At 50.3% G+C, this 25,819-nt stretch overlaps 1 protein-coding gene across 6 annotated transcripts; it reads right to left on the bottom strand.

Annotated features, from left to right (window-relative positions):
* Window positions 1–282: 282 nt before the first annotated feature.
* DCTD (dCMP deaminase) lies at window positions 283–23,187 on the bottom strand. 6 transcript variants are annotated; one of them, XM_053916765.1, is made up of 7 exons: window positions 23,092–23,187; window positions 21,718–21,758; window positions 21,481–21,595; window positions 21,063–21,198; window positions 4,079–4,195; window positions 2,650–2,746; window positions 283–1,457 (listed from the first exon to the last, which is right to left on the bottom strand). In XM_053916765.1, the coding sequence occupies exons 3-7, from the start codon at window positions 21,586–21,588 to the stop codon at window positions 1,379–1,381; spliced, it is 537 nt and encodes a 178-aa protein (XP_053772740.1). In that variant the 5' UTR covers window positions 21,589–21,595; window positions 21,718–21,758; window positions 23,092–23,187; the 3' UTR covers window positions 283–1,378. The 6 variants fall into 6 exon arrangements, with proteins under 6 accessions (XP_053772740.1, XP_045053147.1, XP_024418552.1 ...); XM_045197212.3 differs by having other exon boundaries at window positions 23,029–23,137; XM_024562784.3 differs by lacking the exon at window positions 23,092–23,187 and adding an exon at window positions 22,951–23,085.
* Window positions 23,188–25,819: the final 2,632 nt, after the last annotated feature.

Raw genomic sequence — 25,819 nt, forward strand, 5'->3', positions numbered from 1 at the left:
AGGGAGGGACCCGTCGGGTGGCCCTGAGGACCTATCAGACGGTCACACGTTAGATGAGGTGCAGGTGCACAGGAGGGAGAAGTAAGAGAACCTTCCACTGTCTTCAATGCGGTCCACACAACAGCGCCACCCACTGGTCCGGGGAGAACACAGCGCCAGGGTCCCGGACTGCTCTCTAGGCATCGAGACACATGTAATGTGCTTCGCAGACAATGCAGAAACGACAGAAATGGAGAATCAAGCATATAATTACAAGATAAAAATGAACATACTACGGCGGGGTAGGTTTTTAATAAGATTTTAATAATATTGGTAAGGAGCCAAATTACAACACGCCCCAGAATATGGAGTACAAAACCTCAGAGACAGAATAAAACCTCATAAAAATATAAGAGCACCTTAAAACAGTAATAATCTTTAGGATAAAGAAACCATTTTCTCAACAAAGGTACTGAGCATATTTAATAAAAATTAAGTGAGATTAAAGACATGTGGACCGCCACACGTACCCCGGGTCCCAGTGACAGGAAGGTGCGAGACTCGTGTCCGAGGAGGAAGGCACGGAGCCAGGAGCACAGGCGAGGTGCCCCCACCAGAGCACGTGAGAACTGCCTCCAGGTGCATCCATTTCCTCACTCACAGGACAGGAATCAGTTTCCACTGCATTGCACTGTGGCCTTGGAAATGACCCCTGATGGCCAGCCCAGCCACACAACCCCGCCCACCACAGGAGGGCGTGGTCTGGGGGGGCGAAACAAGTGCGCCCCGACCTGTGGACAGGAGCAGGGCAGTAAAAGCAGAGAAAGCACCCCGAGCTCAGTTACGCCCACCCACTCTGACGACGGGCGTGCCGTACTCTAGGATTTGGGGGTGGGTGTTTCCCTCAACTCTCACACGCAGATACTTTAATGCTACTGCCACGTGGGTCCTATTTTTTCCCCAAGGGAGCTACATGTGATGCTTCATTTGGGCCAGATGTTCCAATCACTGTGCCTGTTCATCTCGCCAGGGACGCAACAATTATTTATTTGTCCCCCCAGCCATGGAGCCATGTGGAGCAGCTGCAACATGCAGTGGGTGACAGAGTGGGGACACTCTTCTGCCGAGCCGCCAAGGGGAAAGCTTGCCACTCCACCCCCCACGACAAGCCATCGACAGGCTCCTTGACCTTAAACCCTAAATCAAGAGCTTAGTCAGATGCAGATCCCATGGGATAAGAGAGAGAGTCAGAGAACTGAGGCTTGATACTCTTTCAACGCCTGCTTTGGCTGTGCTGGCTACTGCAAAGTGATGAGTAACTTCAAGACGAAAGGCGTTATAGCAGCCCCTTCGAAGAGGATAATCCCAATCTTCCGGCGGCGGTTCAGTGAGGTGGAACTCACGGAAGCTTCTGGCTGGGCCTGCTATTAATCGAATCGAAGTCAATGACAATCTTGCTGCACTTGGGTGTGAATTTCCTAAACGTAAGAAACAAAATATATAATGATATTATCCGGTGAGTAGTCAAAGCAATTGGTTTGCTTTGGGTTAACCTATATTCTCTGTGGGGAGGAAAAAATTTTCTGGGGACTCACTTTATCCTCTAGGCACCAATTATAGCGCACCGTTTGGAGAGCAACGGGGCCCACCAAAGACTAAGACCGAAGCAGATGCTGGGGGCGAGCTTGGCTCACAGGATCTTCAGCTGGCTGAGCGCATGAATTACGGGGAAGGTCAAAGGATTTCTAACGAGTCAGCTGCACAACGTGACATCCGGTTACTAGTTTTCCCACCAGACTCATCTTATTTTCTAGGAAACTTCTACAGCCCACATGAAATCACGCTAAACCAAATACACTAAATTTTCTTTTGCCTCTTGTACATAGCAAAAAGCAACGAGGTTTAGTGAGGAGTCACTTTTAAAATCATGTTCTAAAAACATGCAGGAGTACAATAAACCCACCATGTATTTTACATCTAATTATTATTATGTAAATAACGTGGACAAAGAGTCTGGTAAGGCACAACAGACCCCTGGCCTAGAACCTACACACCTAATGATGAATGTGAGAACCTCCCCGCTGACCGCAGCAAACACTGTAAAGGAGCGGCTCTGAAAGCTTTCACTGTCTCAAACGAAGTTTCCACCATGACTCAAAGGTCTTCGAACTTATCTGCAAGTCAAACACACCTCCCAGTCTTTGCCTAACAAAGATAATCATAAAAATCTAAATGACTTCAAGTCTCAATTTAAAATGTGGCTGTCAAAAGAATTCCTGGTGTTTCAAACCTGGCAGGTTACTTTCATCCTAAATTTTCTATGCTGGTTGTTGCCACGCTTGCAAAATTGACAAAGGTTTAATGTGCATATCACAAAACTTGTGAATTTTTAGAAGTTTCTCGCGACCAGAATGATTAGTCTAAGCCTTGGAAAGCTACTAATATTAAAGTGTAATCATTAGGCAGATTGTCTTCAAAGACTTCTTTCACGGCTCTTAAAAATCTACCCCTAAAATAATCCTTAGATTCTTGGCCCATCGCATTGAAAAAGATGCTCCCCGTAGGGCTGGAAGTCCGGCCTCGCGGGCAGAAGGGAACCATCAATCAGCCAGCTCACAGCTGTTTCTGCATCCGGATTCCACCCCGCACCCCTGAGTCCTCCCCACTTACCTAAAGGTCACCCCAGCCATATCAAACATGAGCCTTGCAGCAATGGTCTCCTCGCTATCGTGGTATTTATCAGACATGAATATAACTTCTTTGATACCTTAAAAGGCAACAGAGCAAGAAGCCCCGTTAGAACAGGCACAGAGACACCATCACAGACCCACACGCGGCTGCGGAGGCCTGGCGGCGCCTGCGACCAACACTGTGCATGCGCGCAATGTCCAGTGATGAAACCTTAGCTGCCGCTCTCCAAGGCAAGGCCACAGTGGGCGGGCAGGATGTGTTTAATCTGCCCTCCAGTCTTTATGGATTTTTTTTTAAACTAATGCAAGGTGAAAACATGTCATGTAGTCAAGCCTTGATCCAATGAACAAATTCCCTTTACTGTGGACAATCGAATATTCTTTGTTTCCGGGGCAGCTCCTCTTAACTCAAGGGGCTAATGAAAGGGAGTGGCGCGTGCTGCCAAAATCACCGAGAAACACCAGGGAGCTCCCCGGAATGGCTCTGCGGCCCCACTCACAGCAGCGCCACGGAGAGCAGATCCGTCTGCGTCTACCGCACACCCCCCCCCCCCCCCCCCCCCCGGGCAGAGCCAACTTGAGCGCCAGGGCTGTGGAGGGCTTTCCATACACCACCAGCCTCAGAAGGGACAGCGCGGAAGCCGGCCGTACAGGACACTCGCTGCTCTTCCCATGTGCCAGCCACAGCCTCTGCGCTGAAGCCCCATGCCCACGCTATTCCATCGCAAAGACTGTGGTTCTGACGCCAGCAGGCCTCCTCGGCTCAGAGGTGCCCCAGGTCATGATAAACAGCGCCCCGAAACCGCACATCTGGCTAACGGGATAAGTCCTTAAACCTCACGCCGAGAGTTTTATGGAGATAAAGTGTAGCTGAGTCTTAGGTGTGACAATTTGAAAAAAGTGAAATATTCGGAATACGAGGGTGTAGATTTACCGCAAGAAAAACTTGCAGAACTGCCAATGGAGTCTTATGACATTTGTATGCAAAGATATGGTTGGCCCTCAAATACCTACCATACATTAGACACCAATTAAAATTTCATATACAGACTCCCAGCTGACCTTGTCCCTGACAGAATTCACTTCCCTCCCTCCCCCTAATCTATGCACAATATGTCAGAGAACAGTAAACTGACAGTAATGATATGCAAAGCCTGGGTTGTTTTTTGGCAGCTTGCAGTTTAAGAAGTTGCAAACTAAATTAAAAACATGCTAAGAATCACAGAGGATGCAATTAGTCGTAGAATACCTGGCACCATTCAAAAACAAAACACGGGAAGCATCTTGCAAAGTTGATAGTGCAATTAATTTAGATCTAAACAATAGCAATTTCAGATCAAACACATCTGCAAGGAGCCGCGAGGAGCAGACGGGATGCAAATGTGAGGAACTGAACGGCCGGTGCCTACCTGCCTGGATGATGAGCTTAGCACATTCATTACACGGGAACAAGGCCACGTAGATGGTACAGCCTTTCACGTCGGCCGAGTTTTTGTTCATGATAGCATTCAGCTCCGCGTGGCACACTGTGGGGGTGAACGAGAAAGGCAACACTCAGACTGTGGCTCTGGCTCGGGAACAATTTGCGAACAGTGTTGAAGCGTTCCATTCGGCCCTCCGAAATAACACATAATAGACTCCATTAAAAAGAAGCTGATTAGAAACCCAAAGTACTGAGAATACCAAATGAGGGCCATGTGGTCTGACCGGTGGGTGCTGAGTAGCACAAAGGTTCACCGCTGCAGCCCTGGGTCTGTAAGCTCTTAGAGCACCTGGGGGTGAGGGGAAGGGAGGGGGGCCAAGGTCAAGTACCTTCACCCGCCCTGAGTGGAACCACAGCTCACAGCTCCACAAGACCGTGGGGTATGGAATGGCCCATGTAAAACGGTTCATCTGTGTGTTCCTATGGGCACACGGGGATACTCACTGTGGCCACTAAGGTGGGAAGAAAGAGCAAGGGAGTCGAGAAGTGCAGCTGGGCACTTCTGTCACGAGGGATCGCCTCACCTCACCATGGTTCTCAGCTCGAATACAGGTTGAGTACCCAGTAGTTTGTCTTTTTTAAGAAAACCATTCATCCGCTTAATGGCAATGAAAAGTCAAGTCCTTGCTACACTGGCTCACTCTACCCCAGATCCCTAAAGGGTGATCCAAGGTCATTCCTAGACCTGCCTGGATTCAAGGATGAAGGGAGCACCCTTTTCTCCCCTCCTGCACCTGATCCCAGGCCCTTTGGCTGGGGGTGCCCACCACCTAATCCTCAGGGTGCTCCTCTCGTGGGAAGGGCTGCTGCGCTCGCCACTCCGATTCAGTTTGGAATCTCCCAGCTGCTTTGCGAGGTGGCTGTGTGCTAACTTAATTGCGATTCCATTTTCTGGGTGTATAACCTGCAACTGTGTGATAATTTCCTTGTGACAGTGATTCAGAAATTGTCTGCCGGTGGAATCCCCAGATAGCTTCCAAAACCCCGATGCCTGTGTCCCACACCTGGAGCCTGACAGGGCCCGGGGTGTGGCCCGGGCTGTGAAATCTTTACTCGGTTCCCCACTGTGATTCCGACGTGCAGATGTGTTTGGGAAACACTGCCTCACGGAATCCTCCGGCATCCCCAAGGTGACATAACGCACGCTATGCACACAAGTGCTACGACAAATGTTTGTCGAACGCATTAATGACTCTCTGGCCGTAGTCCAAACCATACAATCTAGATTTATACATATGGGGCCTTCAAGGGTCTCCCTCACCCTCCCCCACCCATCAACCACCCTTCTACACGTAACACCTTCCTCCAGGGGTGCTGAGGCCTAATCTCTAGGCTCTCCCACATTTTGGCCTGTGAGCCTTTACGGCGTGCCTGCTCCAGCTCAGAGAGCACCAAGCCCCTGGCCCACCCTCCTCCCCACGCCTCCTGTTCTTGGGTAGGGTGGCCTCGGTCTGTGTGCACCCGTGTCCAGCAGCTGCTCTGCGATGCCACAGGCAGAAAGCTGACCCAGGGCCCTCCCAGGAAATGGTGGGAGTGCTCGCTTTAGCCTACGGAGACCACGGTTTAGGAGGTCTTAGCTGTACGTGTAAATGAGCAGTCTAAGGCACTGTAAGAAAATCCGAAGAAAAATAAAAGCAGTGCTTAATCAGATCACAGCCCATCAGAGAACAATCTGTGGGCCACGGGGACCCCAGCCAGCCCCCTGAGCCAAACTGGTCTATAAGCCCCGAGGGGGCGGCGAGGACAAGAAAGAGGAGAGGGGGTCCATGCTCAGTGGCCAGGGAGACGCTACCCAAGCAGAGGTCTCCTTAAACCCACTTCCTTCCCTGGTGACCACGATGTTCCCAAGCTGGGATTAACAGTGCCCTGTGTTAAAAACAATTAGATGTAATTATTTCTTCTATTTCCCCCTTGAGGGCAGAGGCCAGTCTTCTCGGTTCGCGTAACTCCCCCCGAGTCTAATGCGCTGCCAGGGACGTAATGGGCGTCAAATATTTATTGAATAAATAAAGGAGGGAATGCGGATTCCAATTATGGATGGCGAAGTTGGGAAATGTAGCAAGTCCTCTTAAATTCAGATCGAAAATACACTTTCCCATCCAACAGAGATTTCTTTGATGTTGTTGGTATTAATATTCAGAACTACAGAGTCTCCAAATCTGTTAGAAAACCTAGCACACTGTCCTCTTTTGAATTTCTAAAAATTGTCACATTGAAGGCAACTATCATCCTCTAATTCATCCAAGGCAGTTTGGGGCAAAATTTAGCATTATATATGTCTGGATTCATTAAGAAAATTACCATACGAAACAGACTATTTGGGGCAACATCCCACACCCCTGGATAAGGGGTGGTTTAGAGAAATGATACACAGGATCATGAACAAATTTCCTTTCTGTTAACCACAAACTCACAAGATGGAAAATACAAAGCTTCGCATTAGAACACCCGACGTCTGCTGGCAACGTGACTAGTCCCGTGTCAGCACCCGCGACACTTTCAAAGTCACAGCTCACAACCCACAACTTCACGCACTCAAACTAGACAGTGAAAACCGCAGCACCTGAGTTCTCCATGCACACTTGACTTCTCGGGACCGTCCCCGTACCTCTTCAGCCTCAGACGTGACAAACACCCACTGCCGCCTTCCCTGGGGCCATTCGGAACATGTGACACAGGCAGGCCACAGGTCCCAGGCCCCCAGACTGTCCTCAAAGAGGACACTGGACAGAATAACAAGTCCATGGTCCCTCCAAGTCATTAACATGGGTCAGTCAGGGTGGAGTCTGAGGCCTCACTTTCCTGCACTGGCCACCTACACTGACAAGTAGCAGGGAGCTGCCAAAGCGGCTTCAGGCCTCAAAGGGCACGCAGCAGTGAGCAGGCCTGGCCCGAGGCAGGTTTGCTTCGAGCCCGGGTGGCCTGACCACAGGCCAAGCGTCTCCCGGCCTTGCCCTCTCCACCTGCGACAGAAGGCCACCCCAGGGCTCAGGCCCAGCTCTGCCACTTGAAGCAGCGTGACCTGGACAAGGGGCATTCAGTGCTCTTTGGGTTTGCAGGAATATCGCTCACTCTCAGAAAGTGCTTTTCCACTGACTAACCAAAAGCAATTTTAAAAAACACTAAGTAATCCGATTTTTAGCTTTTCCCTAAGGTGCCCAGTTTCCCTCCTCTGTCTTCCAGAACAGCTGACCTTCTCCAAGACAGGCTCTGACCACAAAACAGCGGTCTCCTGCCCCAGGGCCAAGGGCAAGTCTCTTGACTTTGCAATGCATATCAAACCTCTAGGTGTCTCTAAAACAACACTTTTCAAAATGCAGGTCGTGAAATCAGTTTAGTGCGTTACAAACAGCATTTCCTCCCTCTTCTTAATGAAAAGAGAAGGGCCGAGATCAGGATGCACTCGCAGGACAAGGCTAGGTCCTGCACCTAACAACTGTCCTGTGCGTGTGTGTGTGTGTGTGTGTGTGTGTGTGTGTGTGTGTGTGTGTGTGTGTGTGTGAGAGAGAGAGAGAAACTAGGTTTGCCAAGTTGTCATGTAAAAAGTTTCAGAAACACTACTCCATGGGAACCCGTGGACCTCTGTAGTACGCCAGTCATGTTTACAACCAACTGGCCCCAATTTGTAGCATCTGCCAATTTCTGCGGTGTAAATACCCCCAGATGGCCAATCTCAAGCTCGCAACGTGACAGGAAACTGGGAAGAGTTTCTGCCCAGGTGAGCTGGTCCCGGCACACTGCTGGGTGGCCTTATCTTCACCTAAACCCAAAGCCTCTCTGGCTACAATCTGGTCCCCCGTTACTACTCTCCCCCTTAACCCTCCCAGGAGGACCAGAGTCTTTGGGGTCCTTCCTTTTTATGGGTCCTTTTTTGCTCTCACTTTCTGGACACATCCCAAGCTTCAGTCCTGCTCAAGAACTCATCCCTTCCTAGATTCTCAGATAGTAGACCTGGCTGTAAAACACTAAAGTCTACATTTCCAACCCCAAAGTCCCATCTTCTCCTCGGGCCTTTCTGTTGGGTGTCCCAAGTCATCACCCTAACTTTTCTGACTACGAGGTAGCAAGAAAAAAAATACATGTACCTTTTTCTAGTGCTATCATTTGGATTGTGGTGCATTGGAATACAAGCAGCGAGAGCTACAAATATAAGTGCAAAAACCAGCCAAGGAGAATGGTTCTCACCGTGGCCTTAGGATGCACAAAGTTTTCATATTCGTAGTGGGAATAAGGGCCCAGTACTCCAAAGCACAGTGTCTAGGACATAATTCAACAAAAGAGCTAAAGTGTCAAAAAAAAAAAAAAAAGGGCAAGTTTTCCAGCTGTTTATGTAGAAGTACTCATCACGGGCTAAGCAATAAGCCCAAGAACTTACTGAATATTACAAGTGTAATTTAAACACCAACAGTGACACAAAACTCTTTTAATTATTCTCACCCTTGTTTAAGAGGGAAAATATCAAATGCTGAAAATACCAGATTAACACTTGTAAAGTTCTTTGCTGCCAGAAGGAGCACCTCTGTTTCAGGTAATTATAAGACAATTCATACGCTTTGGTCCTTTTTTTTTTCCTTTTCTATTACTAACTGTCAGAATGCAGAACTGCATTAACCTTGGACCATGGAGAAGAGATTGTATAATTAGAAAACTGTATTTTTCAAATACCCTCTTACCGGGGCCTGATTAATCCTCACTGTCTTGTGTAGGCGGTTCTCTACAAGTTTGACAAATTAACAGGATATAGTCCATCCTTGCTTAGAGTTAGATTTAAGAGATTCAACACTTTATAAATGCGACTTTCATCTCATGTGATATAGGACTAATACAATGTCTATTTTAGACAGTACTATTTTTAAGCTTACTTCAATAGGTTTAAAAAGCCCCCAGTGATGCTCCACAAATGCTAATTGCTGCACCAATAATTTAGCAGGAACGGTGTGACACCTCCCGCCACTGACCTCCAGGTGCTCCCAGCACCTGATGGGAAAGGCTGAGGCCTGAGAAAATGTTAAGTTTCGATTCCAAGTAAAGAAACTCTCCAGATGACTTTAAATTCCTACTTTTTAGTGGTGTTGAACTTTAAGACAATGACCTCCTCAGGCCTGAGGGGCACTCGGCCCAGGCTGAGCTGCGAAGCAGGAAGTCTGGAGTGGCAGCTACGCTGGGGTCAGGTTAGAGGGCCAGACCGGGAGCACCTGTCGCCACTCAGCCCAGACCTGCGCCACCTTCTGCCATCACGCTCCAGGCTGCATTGCACGAGCCTCAAGATGCCTCTAAGGAAACAGCAGCACCCGACAGGGGACCGGGAAGGCTCTCAAGCCACACAGCCACCACATTCAAGGCACAGACAGTTCGGCTCACTGACAAGACAGAGGCCAGGGCTCCAGAGCCCGGGAGCGCCTGCTCACGGCCTTCTGGAATAAAGAGGTGAGGAGCTTCACCCGGCAATTAATAACTGACATGAAATGGGTACCCAAGTTCAAGGTCGACCTGTGCATTTTTAAAAATAACTCAATGTTAATGTTTATAAGATAGTCTATTTCTATTCTGATGACAAAACTTTTGCCATTACTTCTTGAAATAGGGGTCTAAGTGTTTTCAGTTCTGAGGTCCTACAGGTATCAGAGCTGCTAAAAGCGGGCACATCTCTTGGAGCAGGGGCACCCCCTCCTTGGCCCCTGATGCCTCACAGACGCCTGATGGATACACACCGGGGCGGGGGTTGGGGGGGGCATGCACTTGCTCTTCTCAGATCCATTTAGGGAACTTTCACAGCTTCAGAAGCTAAAATGGGATTTCAAGGACTAATTTCTTAACTACTGAAAGATATCCTGACAGAGCCTCATAAGTCACTGCCAGCTTCCAAAGTACCCGCCCTTCAAGTTGATAATTTAACAAGACAGCAGCCTCTAAATTTAAGTCCCTCCAACCCACCACCACCTCCAGCCCCCTCCCCATCATTAAAATGTTTGTTATTGCAGCTACCCCAAACCCCAAAGTGAACATTTCTAGAACTGGCCCCAAACAATACCCCTCCTCTATCTGGTCTCCCCTCTAAGAAGTGTCCACAGCTGTAATTAGCAACTGGACTCATTGTCAGGGTCTCCAAAGGACCTCACACACAGTTGGGGCAGGACAGAGGTGACTCAGAAGCCGCATCACAGCGCTCCTCCAGGGCAGCCCCAAGCAGCCTCTGCTCCCCACCCCTTGCCCCAGGGACTCCCCCCACCATAGTCTCCCTTCTTGACAACTTCTTGGCACGCACCAAAGCCTACTTCATTCTCGTGGCTTCTCAGACAGCGGAGCATCCTCTGGACTGGGCTGCAGCTGGGAGAGAAAGGAGTTTAGACCTGGAGACCGTTCCCACGTACGGGTAGTGTTAAGACCCGCTGCGACATCCCCCGGCCCCAGCACTGCGCTCACAAGACTGCAGCTGCAGGGGAAGGCAGGCGACAGACAGCCGTGCTCAGAAACAACCGAGTACAGCAGGAAGGCTGCAGGCACCACGAAAGAAGGCCCTCGGCAGAGGGGAAGGTTTGGGAGAATCCAGGAAACAAGAGTTAAACGCACTCTTGTAGTAGATGGGGAGCTGAATGTGCAGGTAATATTGTTCCTGTAGGGAAATATATTTGGATTGTCAATGGCTTTTCAGAACAAAGGGAGTTCTGAAGCCACGACGGTTCGAGTCCCAGGCTCACGCCGCTACAAAGGCTGCTGGGAAGAATAACACCCTCCCTTCCTACCTCCTGAGGTGACAATGAAGAACACATGAGAAAAATGGCCGGAAAAAGCTTCACGAACTAGAAAGAATTCTGCAGATGAAGCCCTGTTACCAACACTCAGACCTGGGCCGGTTTCCTAAGGGCAGCCTCATCCCAGTGGGTCCTGCCTGTTCAGAAGAGCTGGGGAGTCAGGGACTGGGGCTTCCTGGGCGCAGCTGACGGGGGACAGCACTTCTGCCCACCCCCCAACCCCCACCCCAAGCAGCACACCCAACCACGCCACCTTGTGCTCAGAATCCGACCCCACAGCCCTGGCCCCCCACCCTGTGCACAGTTGGTGGCCTTTCTATTCAGGAGCTGAAGTAACAGCCTGCCACCTTCTGGCACCAAGGGTCACCCATTCCAGTAGGGAGACGTTTATACTACAGCACCAGTGTGCATGGGAAACTAAAAGCAGGTGACGGTGACAAATCGAAGGAAGCCTGGCGCAGACGTTCCCTGTGCCTGGAAAACGTCTGGCTGGTTCTGTTCCTGCCCTGTGCCCAGGGAGGGGTTTCTGTTTGAAGCAAAGGCACAGGGAGGGATTCTGGCCAGAGCTGGGGGCTGAAGGAAGAGCACAAGCTTCTCACGGAAAAAGCAGCCTGGCCTTCCGGGATCCTCCAGGTAACGCCCCAACTCTGAGGGCGCCCTGCCCGCTGATGGCCTGGCCCCACAGGTGTCCACCAAGCCGTGGGGCTTGTCAGAACACGCCCGGTCCTCGGAGCCATCCCACGGCTCTGCCTCCCCATCTGTGAGGCTGTGACCCTCTGTCTTGGGAAGCCTCAGTCTCCTGGCCTAAGAAATGGAGAGAAGGAGGCCTGCCTCCAAGAACAGTCACGGAGAGTAGCATCTGTGGAGAGTGGAGCACAGGAGGAGGACCCCACACGTGCCCGCGCCTCCTAACCTCTCCCACCCGCCCCCGACACCAGGCGGCCCTGGGCTGCAGGCTCTGCTGATGGGAGGACATTTCTGTCCTCTCTCTCCTCCTCTGGTGCCCACCCCCTGTCCCCTTCAGCGCTGCTTCCTGCTAAGGCTGCTGGCAGCAACTCACAGCACCCAGGGGAGCCACTTAGCCCCAATGGTAGTGCTTAGGGCTAAAGAGATTTCTGACTGTGGTGTTTCCATTACTGATAATAAAGCCCCCAGAACTCTAATTACACTGCTCCCCTATGTGCTAAGAGCACACAATCAGGTCAGAAGGCAGAGGGTGTGTGTGGAAATACTGTGTTTCTTCCATGGGTGAGCCACATCCAACTCCCTTCCTAGTGTTCCTGGAGGTCCAAAGTGTGTTAAAAGAAGCACCAACAGAACAGAACACTGATCGCGGCCGAACAGCTTTGTAACGCAAACACACAGGAGAAAGGCTCAAGGCTTCTCTCGCTCTCGTGTTGACAGCAGGTGCAGGGCGAGGTGACACCGAGCGGTGAGCACTGGACACAGAGTCAGGGCGTGCACTCCAATTAATTCCAGCTCCACAGGGCACGCTCCAGGCCCTGGCTGAGCCCGCTCCAGCTGCAGGAACCGGGGCGAAAGTGACCTCACTTGGGACTCTGGGAGGAGGTCAGCTCCCGACACTGCCCTACATTCCTAGGACATCTCTCCACGGCCCCCAACAATCTCTTGTCCCTTCTCCTCAGTGTCCACGCCTGCTCACCCCGTTTCAGCTGACAACCCCTCACTGCGATGCTGTCATGGATGGTACCCCACCTGCGACTCCATCACCTATGCGTCAGCGGTCCTCACCCTACCTGGGGTCGCTATGACGAATCAACATGCCATCCCTGCTCACGTTCTCCACGACTTCGCCTCTTCTGCCTTTTGTTTGCGCATCTCTCACTCTCTACTGGATCATCCCAATCAGCAAACAAATGTCTGCTGAGAAAACCAACCAACCAACCACCTCCAAGCACCAGGTTCTCCCCTCGTCCAGACAATGTATTGCCCTTTCTCTTCGCCCCGCCTCCCATTCTAGCGGCCCATGCCCCCCCCCCGCCCCCGCACTGTTGCTGTTGTCAAAAAGCAAACCAGATCTATAAACACCTTCCCCACTTCCTTCTGCTCCTGCTTCCACTGGCTCCAGGTGGCCTCCCGACACTGCCACCCCATGGGAGCTAATCGGGACCGTGCCCAGTGACCTCTGTGTTGCTAACCCCACAGGCATGGCAGTGCCTGCTAACCTCTCGGCAGCCTGCAACACCGCCGGCCTCACCCTCCTTCCGGCCCCACCACCCTGTGCTCCACAGTTCCCCTGCCTTGCTCGGGGACCAGGCCACAGCCCAACGTCGGCATCCTCACTACAGCACTAACGTCACCCAAATGCCAAACACACAGGAGCTGACATCTCAGTCTACACTTTTCACGGCACTCCTGTACCCAACCCGACCACCTGCCACCCTTCCCAGGAGTGCTCCCTGCCTCCCAAACTTCAGGGGCCCGAGTCTTCCTTGATCTTCCCCCAAACCTAGGTGCTTGGGCTGGAACTTTTGGGGGAGTCCATTTCCCTCCTTATCACCCAGCCTGCTTGATGCTGTCTCCAAAATATAGCCCCCATTCACCCACCCTCTCCATCCCCAGCACGTTCACCCCTCCAAACCCGCTCCCAGCCCAGGGTGCAGCCATCACCTCACAGCCGGTCCCCCTGTTTCCACTCTTGCCCCCAACAAGCCATTTCCCACGCACAGCCAACGCCATCCTTTAAATCTGCAGGCCCTCAAGCTCTCCTTACTCTCCAGCTTCACCCACTAAGCTTGAGCCAAACTCTTTCCATCCCCACGGCGCTGCTAGTGCCTAGGTCCTACCTGAGGGCCTTCACCCAAGCACTCTGGCTGCAAGCAGGGCCCTTCCCCTGCTCTTTCCATCCCCGAACACGGCCCATCCCACCTTACCTGAGGGGACCCACACAACCGCTCAGATCTCAGTTCAGAAGTCTCCTCCTGGGAAGGGAGCATTCAATACCATGTTTCAGCACTGTCTACCTCCTCCACTCTCAGGCTGCACGCTCCCAGAAAACAGAGCCTCCAGACACTGTACTCACCCCTGCAAAGCACCAGGCACAGGACACATATAAGAGATGCCCTGTGTTTGCCGAGTGAATGAATGACGACCGGTGGACGACCTCTGAGAAATGGAATGCATTATAATATTAGTTATCATTTTTCAAAAGGAAGCAAGATGACTCAGATGACTTGAGAACTCCCCCATCATCAACAGACGACTCACACTGATAGAGCAGATGACTCATTAGTATTTATTTCAATCCCTAAAAGTTATAACTCACTCACAGAGGGAAAAAAAACCGACAATGAGGAATTCCACTTCCCCTTTTTCACCTAAACTCAAACTTAATGGCATTTTGAACAAAGCCTTTTAATTGCAGAATTTAAAAATTCATGCTCAGTTATCATATTCAATATTTCAGATTTACTAGGGCATCTGTCATGTAAAAGAAGCACAGAGATGAAACTTACACCTCCGCTCCCTGGCTCGTACCTGCCTCCCGACGGCTGAGCAGGGGGTGAGCGCCTCTCCTTCTAACGCTCCGCTTTCCCCAGCGTTCTTACTCCCATTCATTCCCGATGCCAGGCAGGTATCCGTGTTTCCATACACATCGTCACACTGACCAGTTCACCACAGGATTTCAAAACTCCTTGCTTTCTACTTGGTTCTAGAGTAGCTTCTTGTCTCCAAAGAGTTCTGTGTGCCTCTTCCAGTCACACATTCTCTTGTTCTTAGAAATGGGTCTCTTTCTTCATTGTTCTCCTCTAACCATTTTTCATCCAACATCTTCTAATCTCCACGTTTGTGGGGTAACTTAGACTCCTCGGCCACCCCTCCCGCTTGGGCGTACGCCTCTGTCTGGTTTATGTGCATCTTAGAACAGGAGCAGATGTGAACCTCTAAGGAGGGCGGGAATGAGTCCATTAATGTATCCATTAATCTGTCCACGTGCCCAGATGCACATTCTCTGGGTCACTGTTACCCACAGATTTCACAGCTCTGAACCTTCACCAACACGCTTTTAGAACTCCATTAAAATCCCCTAGACGGGGAAACAGTGCCCAAATCTGATGCAACCAAAGCAGTATTGTTTAACTTTTTCTTTAGAATGCTAGAACTGGAGGAGTCCTCCGGTGACCATTTATTTCATAAAGATATTGAGAAACAAACATCAGGTCCTGAATCTAACAACCCCAGATCAATCACTGGGTATAAACACGCCACCCCGGGACCCAGGGACTGGAGGGCCAGTCCAGACTCTTTCCCTTGAATCTGGCCATGGCAGTTTTAAGCAGTGTGGGGGTTTTCTTAGCTGACATGCATATTAAAGACACGTACAGTCCCATACAAATAGGAAACAAAAGTCCTAAGCGGTGAAAGTAGAAATCAATATAAATATCTGCAAAAATCTCTAGGAACCAGGCTTTCATGCATATTTCAGGGAGCAAACAGTATTACCTATTCCACTTTGATACCAGTATTAACAAAGCTTATGAAGGAACGATTCTTGAAAAAAAGTCAAAGCAAAATTAGTAATTAAGGACAATCTCAGAGAAGACCAGTCAGAACCCTATGAACTAATCAATAGAATAGAGACCACGAGACGCACCGCTCTCAGCGGGTCCCTGCAGCTCGCTGCGTGGTGACCCAGAGTGTCCAGCGAAGGCTCACTGGACTTTAAAAAATTAAGTCATCTTTATCATTAGAAATCTCCTTTTGCATTCAGACCATTGCTGTGCCCACGCTCTACAATCTAAAGTAGGTGGGATGTGGCCCCGAAATTTTATTGGGGCAATTAATTCCTCAACAAACCTTTTCTTTTGAGGGATAGGACAAAGATCCCTTGGGCCACTTCTGATCATTAACTTGGAAATTACTAGCCTTGAATTATTTTACGTTTTATTACAAATACCCACGCGGTAAACTGGGTCTTTACAGAACAGAGGCAAATCTGTGGCTTTTCACAGGGAGGTGTGATCCCCCTGGTGAGTGCCTGTGTTTCCGGCACCTGCTCTTCAGAGCAAGGGATTGCCGGAAACACAGTATGTCCTTCCTAGAAACTGAGTAGGACAGGAATCTCTAGCTCTTCAAAAATAATCAGCCCTCAAGCTATAGATTAAAATACATAAAAATCAAGTGAATTAACCAAAAAAATAATTGTTTATTGTTTCCTGGAAACTGTTTATAAACAATTATACCTGAAAGTGAAATATGCTTATGGCAAACTGGTTAATATTGGGGGGGGATGAAGAGCCTCACATATAAGCTGTCATGGTGCCCTGTTTATCTAAAACATCACACAATAAAACCTGAGTTTGCTTCTCGATTCATAAAAATCATCTACTTTATATCCTTCCTGTAAACTTGCTCAACGGTTTTCCATTGATTACATTAGTTATTTTGTACCAAATCCCTAATTAAACTCCCTGTCTGGCCACAACTACTAGCTGGCCAGGCAGAGGAGGGATGGTGGGGGGCTATACATGAATCAGAATCCTTCAGGAAAAGAAACAGAAGTCACCACACACACAGATCTGCCTAACAAAACCAGAGGGTGTTCCATTCCAGCTGGCCGAAGGAACGAATTGGATCTTAATTACTAAGAAGTTCTTAAAAGCTGTGAGAACGTCCGAGCTTAAGAAGGATCAGCCTTCTAACTTCTGACAAATTAGTTTCTCAAGACACCTTCTAGATCTTCTAGATGCCAAAGACATGTATCACCTGCGTGGCAGTCAGGAAAACGCCGGGTTCAGCGGGTAAGGAGACCAGCTCCCCGGTCCCTGAACCGACATCTACCCGTGCTCAGCAAGATGCTGGTCTGAAAGAGAAAGACTACATTTAAACACAAACCTTCAAGAAGCACTGCCACACACTGGCAGAACGGTTTAAAGTCGCCCTGCTGAATTCTCGCCGTGCTTAATTCCAGCATTTTCCTTCCCAGCATGACGGCCTTTTTAGAGTGTCCCTGCAGAAACAGGAGCCCACGCTGGGAAGAGCCCCACGTGTCCGTCCTGCACGACGCAACTACAGCGTGGCTACCACCCACTCTTGGGTGGGTGAGACCACGGCCCCCTCCATGACAGAGAAGACTGATGCCAAAGGCAAAGCAATGCTGGCTTCTCAGATCTCTGGACGGAGAGAAGGCCAGCACATTCCCCACCAGCCCCCGGCCCACAGGAAACAGTGTGCCATGCAGACGCATGCAGGCCAGAGGGGCGCAGTGAGCATTGTGTTAGCACTGAGAGCTTCAGCCATGGCTTCGGAGGATGAAAGAAGCTGCCGCTACGCCAGCTCCTGGCTGTAAACGATGTCACCAAAACAAAATGGTTACAAACACCCAGGGAGAGCGTGGTATCTGAATTACTGGGAGTATTTCACCTCCATTTTATAAAACTGGTGTTTTGATTAAACGTGCTTCCCGCTAATGAATTTCACAAAGAGAAAGGAACTGACAGTGTCAGCCGAATACTTCGTCCGGGGTTTTTCCACCACCCCCTTATAAAGTAAGAAGCTTCCAAAGCTTGCTTTTTTTTTTTTTATGGTAAATTAGATAAATCTGCTGCTTCCCAGTTTAATTGTCATTCGTGTGAAAAGGTGTCACGGTAACAATGCCGACTTCTTCCTGCCACTTAACATTACTGACATCGCACCATCTTCTGGATTTTTCGGGAAAAGGATGAGATAAAGAGCAGTTTCTTTGGCAGGGGAAATTTTCATTATCCATGTTAATACTACATTATGATCAAACCGTTCCGTGAAGTTTTGATCCTAAGGCTGGAAGAACAGAAACACCCTTTTAAAAGTTTCTCTCCAGAGACACAGCCAGGAGACGCTCCGTCTCCTATTAAGTTACAAGCATTCAGGCTTCCTCCTTTCCACAAAGTGTCAATCAAGACGAACAACTTCCGCACGTACAGAAAGAATACAGAGAATTAAGTTGTGTACACCATCAGTAAACTCAAACTTACCAAGGCCCACTCGGAGCTCCCCTTTGGGGAAATGTTAGAGCCAGCCGCGCGTGAATGGCTTTCTGCCTAATGCGAGGTGCAGGCCGCCCCCACCAGCACTTGACCTCTAGAGGGTTACTTTATCTACGCCTGTTTGCTCAGGTGCAGAGCAAGCAGAGAAAAGGTGGCCCTCAGAGCTAGGATCCAGGCGACACTTCAGAAAAGCCCCACCGGGCAGACACTGTGGGTAGCAAACAGTGCTGAGCTGGGGATTGGAAGGTGTCACCCTGCCAGTGTGGCATCACAGAAGTTCCTTTACGTTCTGGGGCCATAAAAGAATCGGGTAGACTTGGGCCCCATAGGCACAGAACCCCGAGGACCACTGAGGCTGTGCCAGGCATCCAGGGCCACAGGCTGCAGGAACATCAAGTCTGGCACATAATACACTTCCCCAAACACGCCCAAATGCTGTTTAACAAAGTCCAGATCAATGAGAAGCATGGCTGCTATCAACTAGCTTTTTGTCATCCCAGATTTTCTAACTCAAAAGAAAATTAAAAATACTAAGTTAAGCCAGCCTGACGTAGGCGGGGGGCCAGACGTTTTTTGAGAGGGTCCCCGCAGATTCAGAGGAATTAAAGAGTCATTGGTCTGGAGCCCGGAATCATCTCCAAAGTGCCTTGACAGCCATTTAGGCATCATCGTCCTCCCTGACAAAGCAGCTCAGCCGCCATCACGTCAGTGAGCGAAGCAAGAGTGAAGCCTCCCCAACCCCAGACCCTAGCACTTCTTGTTTTAAGCTTGGAGTCTTACAACAGAAGTAAAAAGAATTTGCATCTCAGTCGATGATCACCACACATCTCTAGCACACACAAGGCTACCTAAGCTCGTGCCGCGCTGCAGGCCGAAACCCCTGGAAAAGACAAGACTGAGGGTGCAGTCAGAGCCAGGCATCGTCATCCAGACGGAAAGCCCGCCTTTGTGTGTCTTATGGCGGCAATAATACTAAATGCCTTTTAAGAACCATTTAATGCCTTCTGTGACTCTTATGGTACATCAAATTACTAGCTTCCTCTCGTGAAAGAAAATTGTCTACATTCTAACACAGCTACATGTAAAATGAATAATTGATAAGCGAGGGCAAAGAGCTTTGAAAACCTAGAGGTATCATATGGATAGGAAGAAATAATGCAGCCAGCCAGCCAGTGCCCGAAACTCAGCAACCATTCAATAGAACACAATCAGTGAGGTTGGACCAACGCCTGTGTGGGGTTCTGTTTTTATTATTATTATTATTATTATTATTATTATTACTATTCCTTCTGGACAGGAGCTCTGCGTACTCTTTCTAACTGTAGACAAAAGGCAGTGTCTCGGAACAAATAAAATCAGCTACCTGACAGCTTGCGGGACACTGGAAAGCCGGTGATTGCGAGCGAAGGTGCTGCCACCGATCTGCCTGGGGCTCACAGTGACTGAGGACAGCACAGGTGCCCCTGGGTGAGCTGCTCAGTGACCAATGGGCACGCCTCTATGGCAGTCCAGCCACAGACTGGCCCAGCCTCAGTGCCACAGACCAACACCCTGAGAATTCCTGCACGCGGGGTTCAGCACGGGACCGAGGGCTCCCTGTCTGGACTCTGGGAAGTGTCGACAGTGGCAGGCGTATATTTCAGTGTCCATCCTGAGCACGGGGACCCCTTCATTCTGCAACTTTATACGGGACACTGGACTGGACTGTGAAAAATTGCCTTTGCATGCACCCACAAACAAAGAATCACTCCCCTTCTTACCACGGAAAGCTTACAATCAACTCAGGTGGCACAAAGTTCTTAACATACGTGAGCCCCTTTTTCAGTTCACTGGCTCCCCTCAGCTGGAAAGCGGATGCTGAGTGGACAGCTTTACTTTCTCCCGGCTGGGGTCCCACTCTGCCAGCTCCCACGAGGGACTCACCTGACTATGAAATCCCCTTAATCCCTAAACTGTGTTTTATGCCCTGAAAACCCTGAGTGCTTCGTTGTTCTCCCCACCCTCGTGCCTCACTTCCTTCCCCACCGCTGGGCATCTTTTTTTTCTTTCCAGAAGAGAGCAGTTGCTTGAAGCAGTTTACAAAGAAATGTATGGGGTTTATTTCACACGATCAAGGTCCAAGGCCATTAGTAAAACTATGGAAGTTAGGCTACTGGAGACTTGGAATTCTTCGGGAAAAAAAAACCCAGAGGAAAGCCTACTAGGGAAGAGCCCACAGAGCGGAAGGACTTCCTCCATCATGCCTAGAACCCCGCTTCCGGAAGGCACACTCTTCCCTTCAGGATGGCCTCGGCCCACCTACTTCCACCAGAGCCGGCCTGTTCATTTCCACACATAAATACAGGCCCTAATGTTACGGAAAATCAACAACCAGCACATGCAGCCCAATCCGCCTCTTATACAACATGAGTTACAAAATCTCCACGGAATTAAAGGTAAAGTGAAGCTGTGGTTTATCCCTCCCAGATACTCTCTGGAGAGATTCTCCCTGGGGCTCAGATAGGTAGCAAATTATACGAGGCATCCTTCCCTGATTTAAAGATAAAAAACAGACGGCCAGGCCGAAGGCGTCCAGTCCTGCCCATCTGGCTTGTGGTCTGTCCACAGCCCCCTCTGCAACTGCAGAGACTCTGGGACAGGAGGAGGCTACAGCATCATCCACCTCCCATGGTCCAGCTCCAGTTTGTTTCCTGCTTCCCAGAAACAAGCTCGAGCCAGCTGTCCTGATAGGCAGAGGGGCTGAACGAGCCCTGCTTCTCATCAAAGCTAAGCCCCGGCCAGCACTCAGTTAGCTGGATCCGCTTCCAGGGAGCAAAGAAACTCCCTGCAGAACCGTCATGCACAGTCTCAACCGGGGGCGGCAGCCCTCTGCCCAGAAGCCGGCCACCAATGCCTGGCAGGTCACCAGTGAAGCTCACTGGGCACACTGCAGGCAGCAGAGCCCTGGGCCTCGGGGCCAGGCTGTGTGACCGCCACCCTGTTTCCATTCACTGGCTCTCTTTGGAACTTCCGGGATGGGGACAGGAAATTGGGGGAGTTCAGTAAGATTTTTTGTTTTCTTTCCAGCTGTTGGTGACTGAAAAGGGGAAAGGCACCTTCTGACCCACTGGCGTATGTAAGTGCTCACGGGGGCTCTGCCACTAAGCAGGAGGCAACACAAAGCACATCCTACCATAAGGGTATTTGGTGTCCAGCCTCCTCTCCGCTGTCCTCCTCCAAGGCAAGAGGTCATCACTGCACCCGTTTGGCATGCCATTGTACCCGATGCCCACGATCTTGTTTTCTGCATTCACGATGCAGGCTCCGACCTGCAGGGAAACACGAGCAAAGGCTTGGTGACTTAGAGTGGCTGGTCTGCTCCTGGAGAGGTGGTAAATGAAACCAGGGGCCTGTGGACCTCCAAAAGGACACGCAGCGTCTAGGAGGGCTACGAGCTCTGTGTCCTTGCTTGTTTTCGGCGGCAGTTCCCACAAGCCAAAGGAAGAGCACCCCTGACCCCAGAGCAGGTACCGGAGACACCTGATGATTACTTTCACAGAAAGACAAGAGCAGGTAGGAACGCAGCACATTCTCCCGGAGAGTGCACGTACCTGGGAATTTGGATCTTTGCTTCTCTGTGCCGATAAGAAGGCCACGGCCATGAAGTACTCGGGCCATTCCAAGTAGTCCTCGCGTTTCTTGCAGGGAACTGTGCTCATGCTGGGTCTAGAAGGAACACACAACACAACAGCAGTGGAGAAAAGCGTTTGGGCAAACCTGCTCCCCAGTTCAACGCGACCACATTCGAACCGTGCGTCGTCCAACTCGGAAATGTCAGTTACACTTACAGTCAGAAATCACAGAACGTGGACTCCGGACAGTCTCTGGTCTTAACAAAAAAAAGTAAGAAATTAAGTTACTATTTCAAAAGTTTGAATTTGGCACACAGAGCTTCACGTTCCCAAATATTATATCTATTCACTGCTTTGGCACAGGATATCTTAGAGTTCATACAAATGCCTGCCCCAGAAATTGTTCTCATCCTTCAGCCCTCTCCCTCATCAAACGGAGCCAGTGCAACTGGGAGGGGCAAAGAGAACATTTTTTGATCATCTAACATATTTCAGACAGTGTTGAAGGTTATATACATAACCTCACTACGGCCTCCTTGCTTGCTAAGGTAGACGGTGGTACCCCACGGTGCAGCCTGTGAGACCTTGGGTAACTCGCCCTAAATCACACCCGGTTATTACCCTGCCAGGAGAACCTGGCACTGTCCCAACGCTGACCTTGACTGGATTAATTTGTCCCTTCCCCTTCCCCTTAAGTTTCCCCAGATAGGGCACTTATCAACTCTGAGTACTGAATCAAATCAGGTCAAACTATGACAAGTGTCGCAGGTTATCACTAAGGCAAGGTTTTAGCAACAGGCTCACAGGCAGGCATAAGCTGTCTCTACTGCAGGGAGAACCCTTGAAAGGGACGTCCCCTGAAAGCTCCAGCACAGTGGGGGAGGGGCCCTTTCAAGGTCAAGGAAGATGGTCAACCCAAGAACAGGGTGGATAGTATCACTGAGAAGTCTGAAGAAAGCCTAGACATCTGAGCTAAAGGAAGGTGAGCATTTCCCCACAGCCTGAGACTGGGATGCATGAACAGGTGGGGCCCGGAACCAGCACTACCCAATGATTATGTGACCCAAATTCTGAGAAGCCTGTAAGCCCCCTTAACACGAGGCCATGCGACTGGACAGGTTTACCACCTGGGCTAAAGGGCATCATAATCTCTGTAGGGTGCCAGGGAAATGCCTACAACCCCCATACAGGAGGTTGTAGGGGCAGGAAAGGTGCCTACAACCCTCCACCAGCCCTTCCCCTTAAGTCTGGATTAATGCTCCCAGGTGCCCCAAACCCAGCTGCAGAAACAGAGAAGGGATCAGTCCAGGGTGGTACCCCTAGCCCCATCCTGGGACAGAACCCAAGCTCCTCCCACCCCCTCGATTCCGATCCCGAGACGAAACCACGCATCCCCACCGCACCCGCGGGCTCAAGAAGTTACTGTCACTTTGAGAGTCCCGCGTCTACCCTCTCCTCGGCTCCCCAAGTGGGAAAGCCTCCCAAAGGCCACGCTGCCCGCTGCGGAGTTAGCCGAGTCGGCTTCACCGAGATCAGGGCAGCCCCTGGGTTCCGTGTCCCCAGCCTGGCTGCAACCCCGGCGCCCCGCACCCCGCGCTCCGGCTGCGCCACGTGGCGCGCGGTCCACGTCCCTAGCACGGCCCCGCTCGGCGACTTGCAGGCTGGCGTTCGGTCCGCCACGCCCGGGAAGGAAGTCGGGAGCGGAGGCGGGGCCGCCGCGTGGCCGGAAGGTAGCAGCGGCCGAGGCCACCACTCTCTCCGGGGAGGGGGCCAGGCCGGCGCGCGTCCCGCGAGGTTGCCTGGGCTTCCCGTATCTGCTTGCAAAATCAGCTCGCTCAGCCCACGGTCTGGCCAGCGACCTGCAGGTTTTGACCCCCACTTTGCACTGGAGGCACCGGGGCCCCTGGTCTGGGACCCTCGCGGTGGCCCCGCCTACGTGAGTCCCGGGTCCCAGAGCCTCCGCTGCATTCATGGACCCCGGGGTGGCGCTGGGAGGGCCTGCTTGCGGCCGCTCCGAGGATCTGACTTCATAACCGTTGCATTTTTCAGATCTCTGAATCTGAGGGTTGGGTCGTTTCTGTTGTTGGTGGTTAAGTTGGGTTTTTTTTTCTTCCCCACCTGAATGTACCGTCAACTAAACGCTCTTGCTAAAATTACGAATATGTAATATGTGAATAAAAGAAGACCTGAACGAGTCTGGTGCGATAACACTGCAGAGGCAGGAAGTGAGGAGACTGGGCTGGGGCCCTGGAATGGGCCCGCTGTGAGGTTCTGCTCTGTCCTTGCGGGGAATACTGACCCCTAGCCGCAGCGTCACCGTTTCATGCGGGACTGGATGCTTCCCCTCGAAGATACATTTGCATTTGTGCTTTGCACGGCTAGTTTACCGTTTCCACTCAAATTTTGTGGAAGGGCTTGAGATGTGTGCTGAAGCCTGCGCCCCCTGCGCACCCCCCGCCCCCAACACCCGTCCTGGTAGGCTCCCGATAACATTTGCCAGCTATGAAACTGTGCTTATTTTCTTACAGTTGTTTGAAAGATCAGAAGAACGTGCCCCAGGTCAAAAGGAAAGACCTTCAGTGATATTTCTTAAGTCATACTCCCCAAGGAACTAAATCTCATTTTCTTGAACTTCATTATTCTATTAAGACGTCTAGCTCCTAAGTCTGGTGGAACATCGGTTCCAGCACAGAGACTGACAAATGCGCCCTGGTGTTTTGCAGGCGGGGCTGGAGGAGACCGCCAGCGCTCCATAAATAATAGCTACTGTAATAATCACGCGACTGATCGGCACATCCCAGATCTGAGCCACTAATCCAAACAAAAGCTTGCTAACTATATTAATTTAGCCTAACACAGGAAGAATGATGAGAATAAACAGTTGGTTCTATCTAATTTCTCAGTGCAGCAGACACATTATTCTTCATCTACATGGTCCAGCCTGTAGATTCAATAATTAAATTATGTACTGCAGTTGGTGGGTGCCGGGAAAGCGAAGGAGAAAAATACTTCATCGTTAACTATAGATTTTTTTTTCTTTGATCAGACTCAGGCTTGAAAGAGCTACATAGATTAAGATGATGATTTTTAATGTCAAGTTAACTTTATTCAGCTGTCTTGTTGTCACTGAAATGTATTATAGGCTGAGCGCCTGTTCCCCCGCCCCCTCCCCAATCCATTGCTTGGTCTCAGTCACAGTCATGTGTGGTGTTGGAGTCTTCGTAGGTCCATTCCTCTTCTTACCACTCCAGCCTATACATCACCCACTGCTGCTGGGCCTTCGACCACAACATCATTAAGCTTCCTTCCTTCCTCTGCTCTTTGAGGACTGTCATACATAATTTAGTTACTTCTCATCATTCTCCATTTTGGTCAACTCATGCGCTCCCCTCCGCCATAAATCCAGGGTCCTGCTCGCTGCAAGTACATCACCCTGCATGTTCCTGCCTTTCACCGAAAGTCTCCCATCTGATAAGACGACATCTTGCTCAGTGCAGGAAACCGTCCTGATTCATAGTTTCGCAACTTGAGGTTTCAATTATCGGGCACCAATAGCAAACCCAGGCAGCCAAGGAGGGGGAAGAAAATGCATTTCTTGGTTTATCTTGCTCGTTAACACCTTGTAACTCCAAGTGTGGTGGTAGGTGTTAAATCTCTCCTGTTCATACCTTGTATTTTGGTTTATAATTGAGAATCTTTCTCCCCAAAGCACAGACACAGTGTGTTTTCAGCTGTATCAAGAACAAGGAGCAGGGCTTCCCACAGCGGAGGACACAGCTGGACATTTGCAAGGACTGTTGTCTTGGGTGTTGGCTTGGCTCCCTGTTTACAGGCCCGCAGTTACCTATGTCTGATCTGTGACATAACCTGGGATACATTTCAGGGCCTCGAGGGGCGGGGATCCAGATTAAAAAGACAGAAGTCAAGGCAGGATTCTTCTGGCCTGCCTCAGGTGGGCTCTGATGGCATTCAGGGAGGCCTGCTCTATCAGGATGGGGCTTACCACTTCTCCCACAGCCTCTGCTCGCCCAGGAAAGGGTGAGACTTGAATCCAGAACCGAGTTAAGGGCTCGGATATTCGCCTGTCCATCAGGTTTGTCGTGGCAGAAAGAACACAGGCCTTGGAGCCCAACTAGACTTGGAATTCTAATTCCACTTCTTACCACCCAAGTGGCCCTCAGAAGGTAGTTCCATTCTTGGAGTCTTTGTTTCTGCATCTGTAGATCAAGAACAGTCACTCATTCAGTCGTTTTTTATTCATTCTCTATGTGCTCAGTGCTGTGGATAACAGCTATGGAGCAAATAAACCAGTCCTTGC

This window comes from Desmodus rotundus, chromosome 13 (assembly GCF_022682495.2).
Source record: "Desmodus rotundus isolate HL8 chromosome 13, HLdesRot8A.1, whole genome shotgun sequence".
Classification (NCBI taxonomy): domain Eukaryota; kingdom Metazoa; phylum Chordata; class Mammalia; order Chiroptera; family Phyllostomidae; genus Desmodus; species Desmodus rotundus.

What these genes read in the sequence shown, in the direction of transcription:
- DCTD (XM_053916765.1), bottom strand. Translation starts at nt 21,588, where the DNA reads ATGAGCACAGTTCCCTGCAAGAAACGCGAGGACTACTTGGAATGGCCC. An exon ending in GCAAAGATCCAAATTCCCAG is followed by an intron (nt 21,199 to 21,480) that starts GTACGTGCACTC and finishes GTTTCCCTGCAG; the next exon opens with GTCGGAGCCTGCATCGTGAA. An exon ending in ATGGCTGGGGTGACCTTTAG is followed by an intron (nt 1,458 to 2,649) that starts GTAAGTGGGGAG and finishes TCTTACGTTTAG; the next exon opens with GAAATTCACACCCAAGTGCA.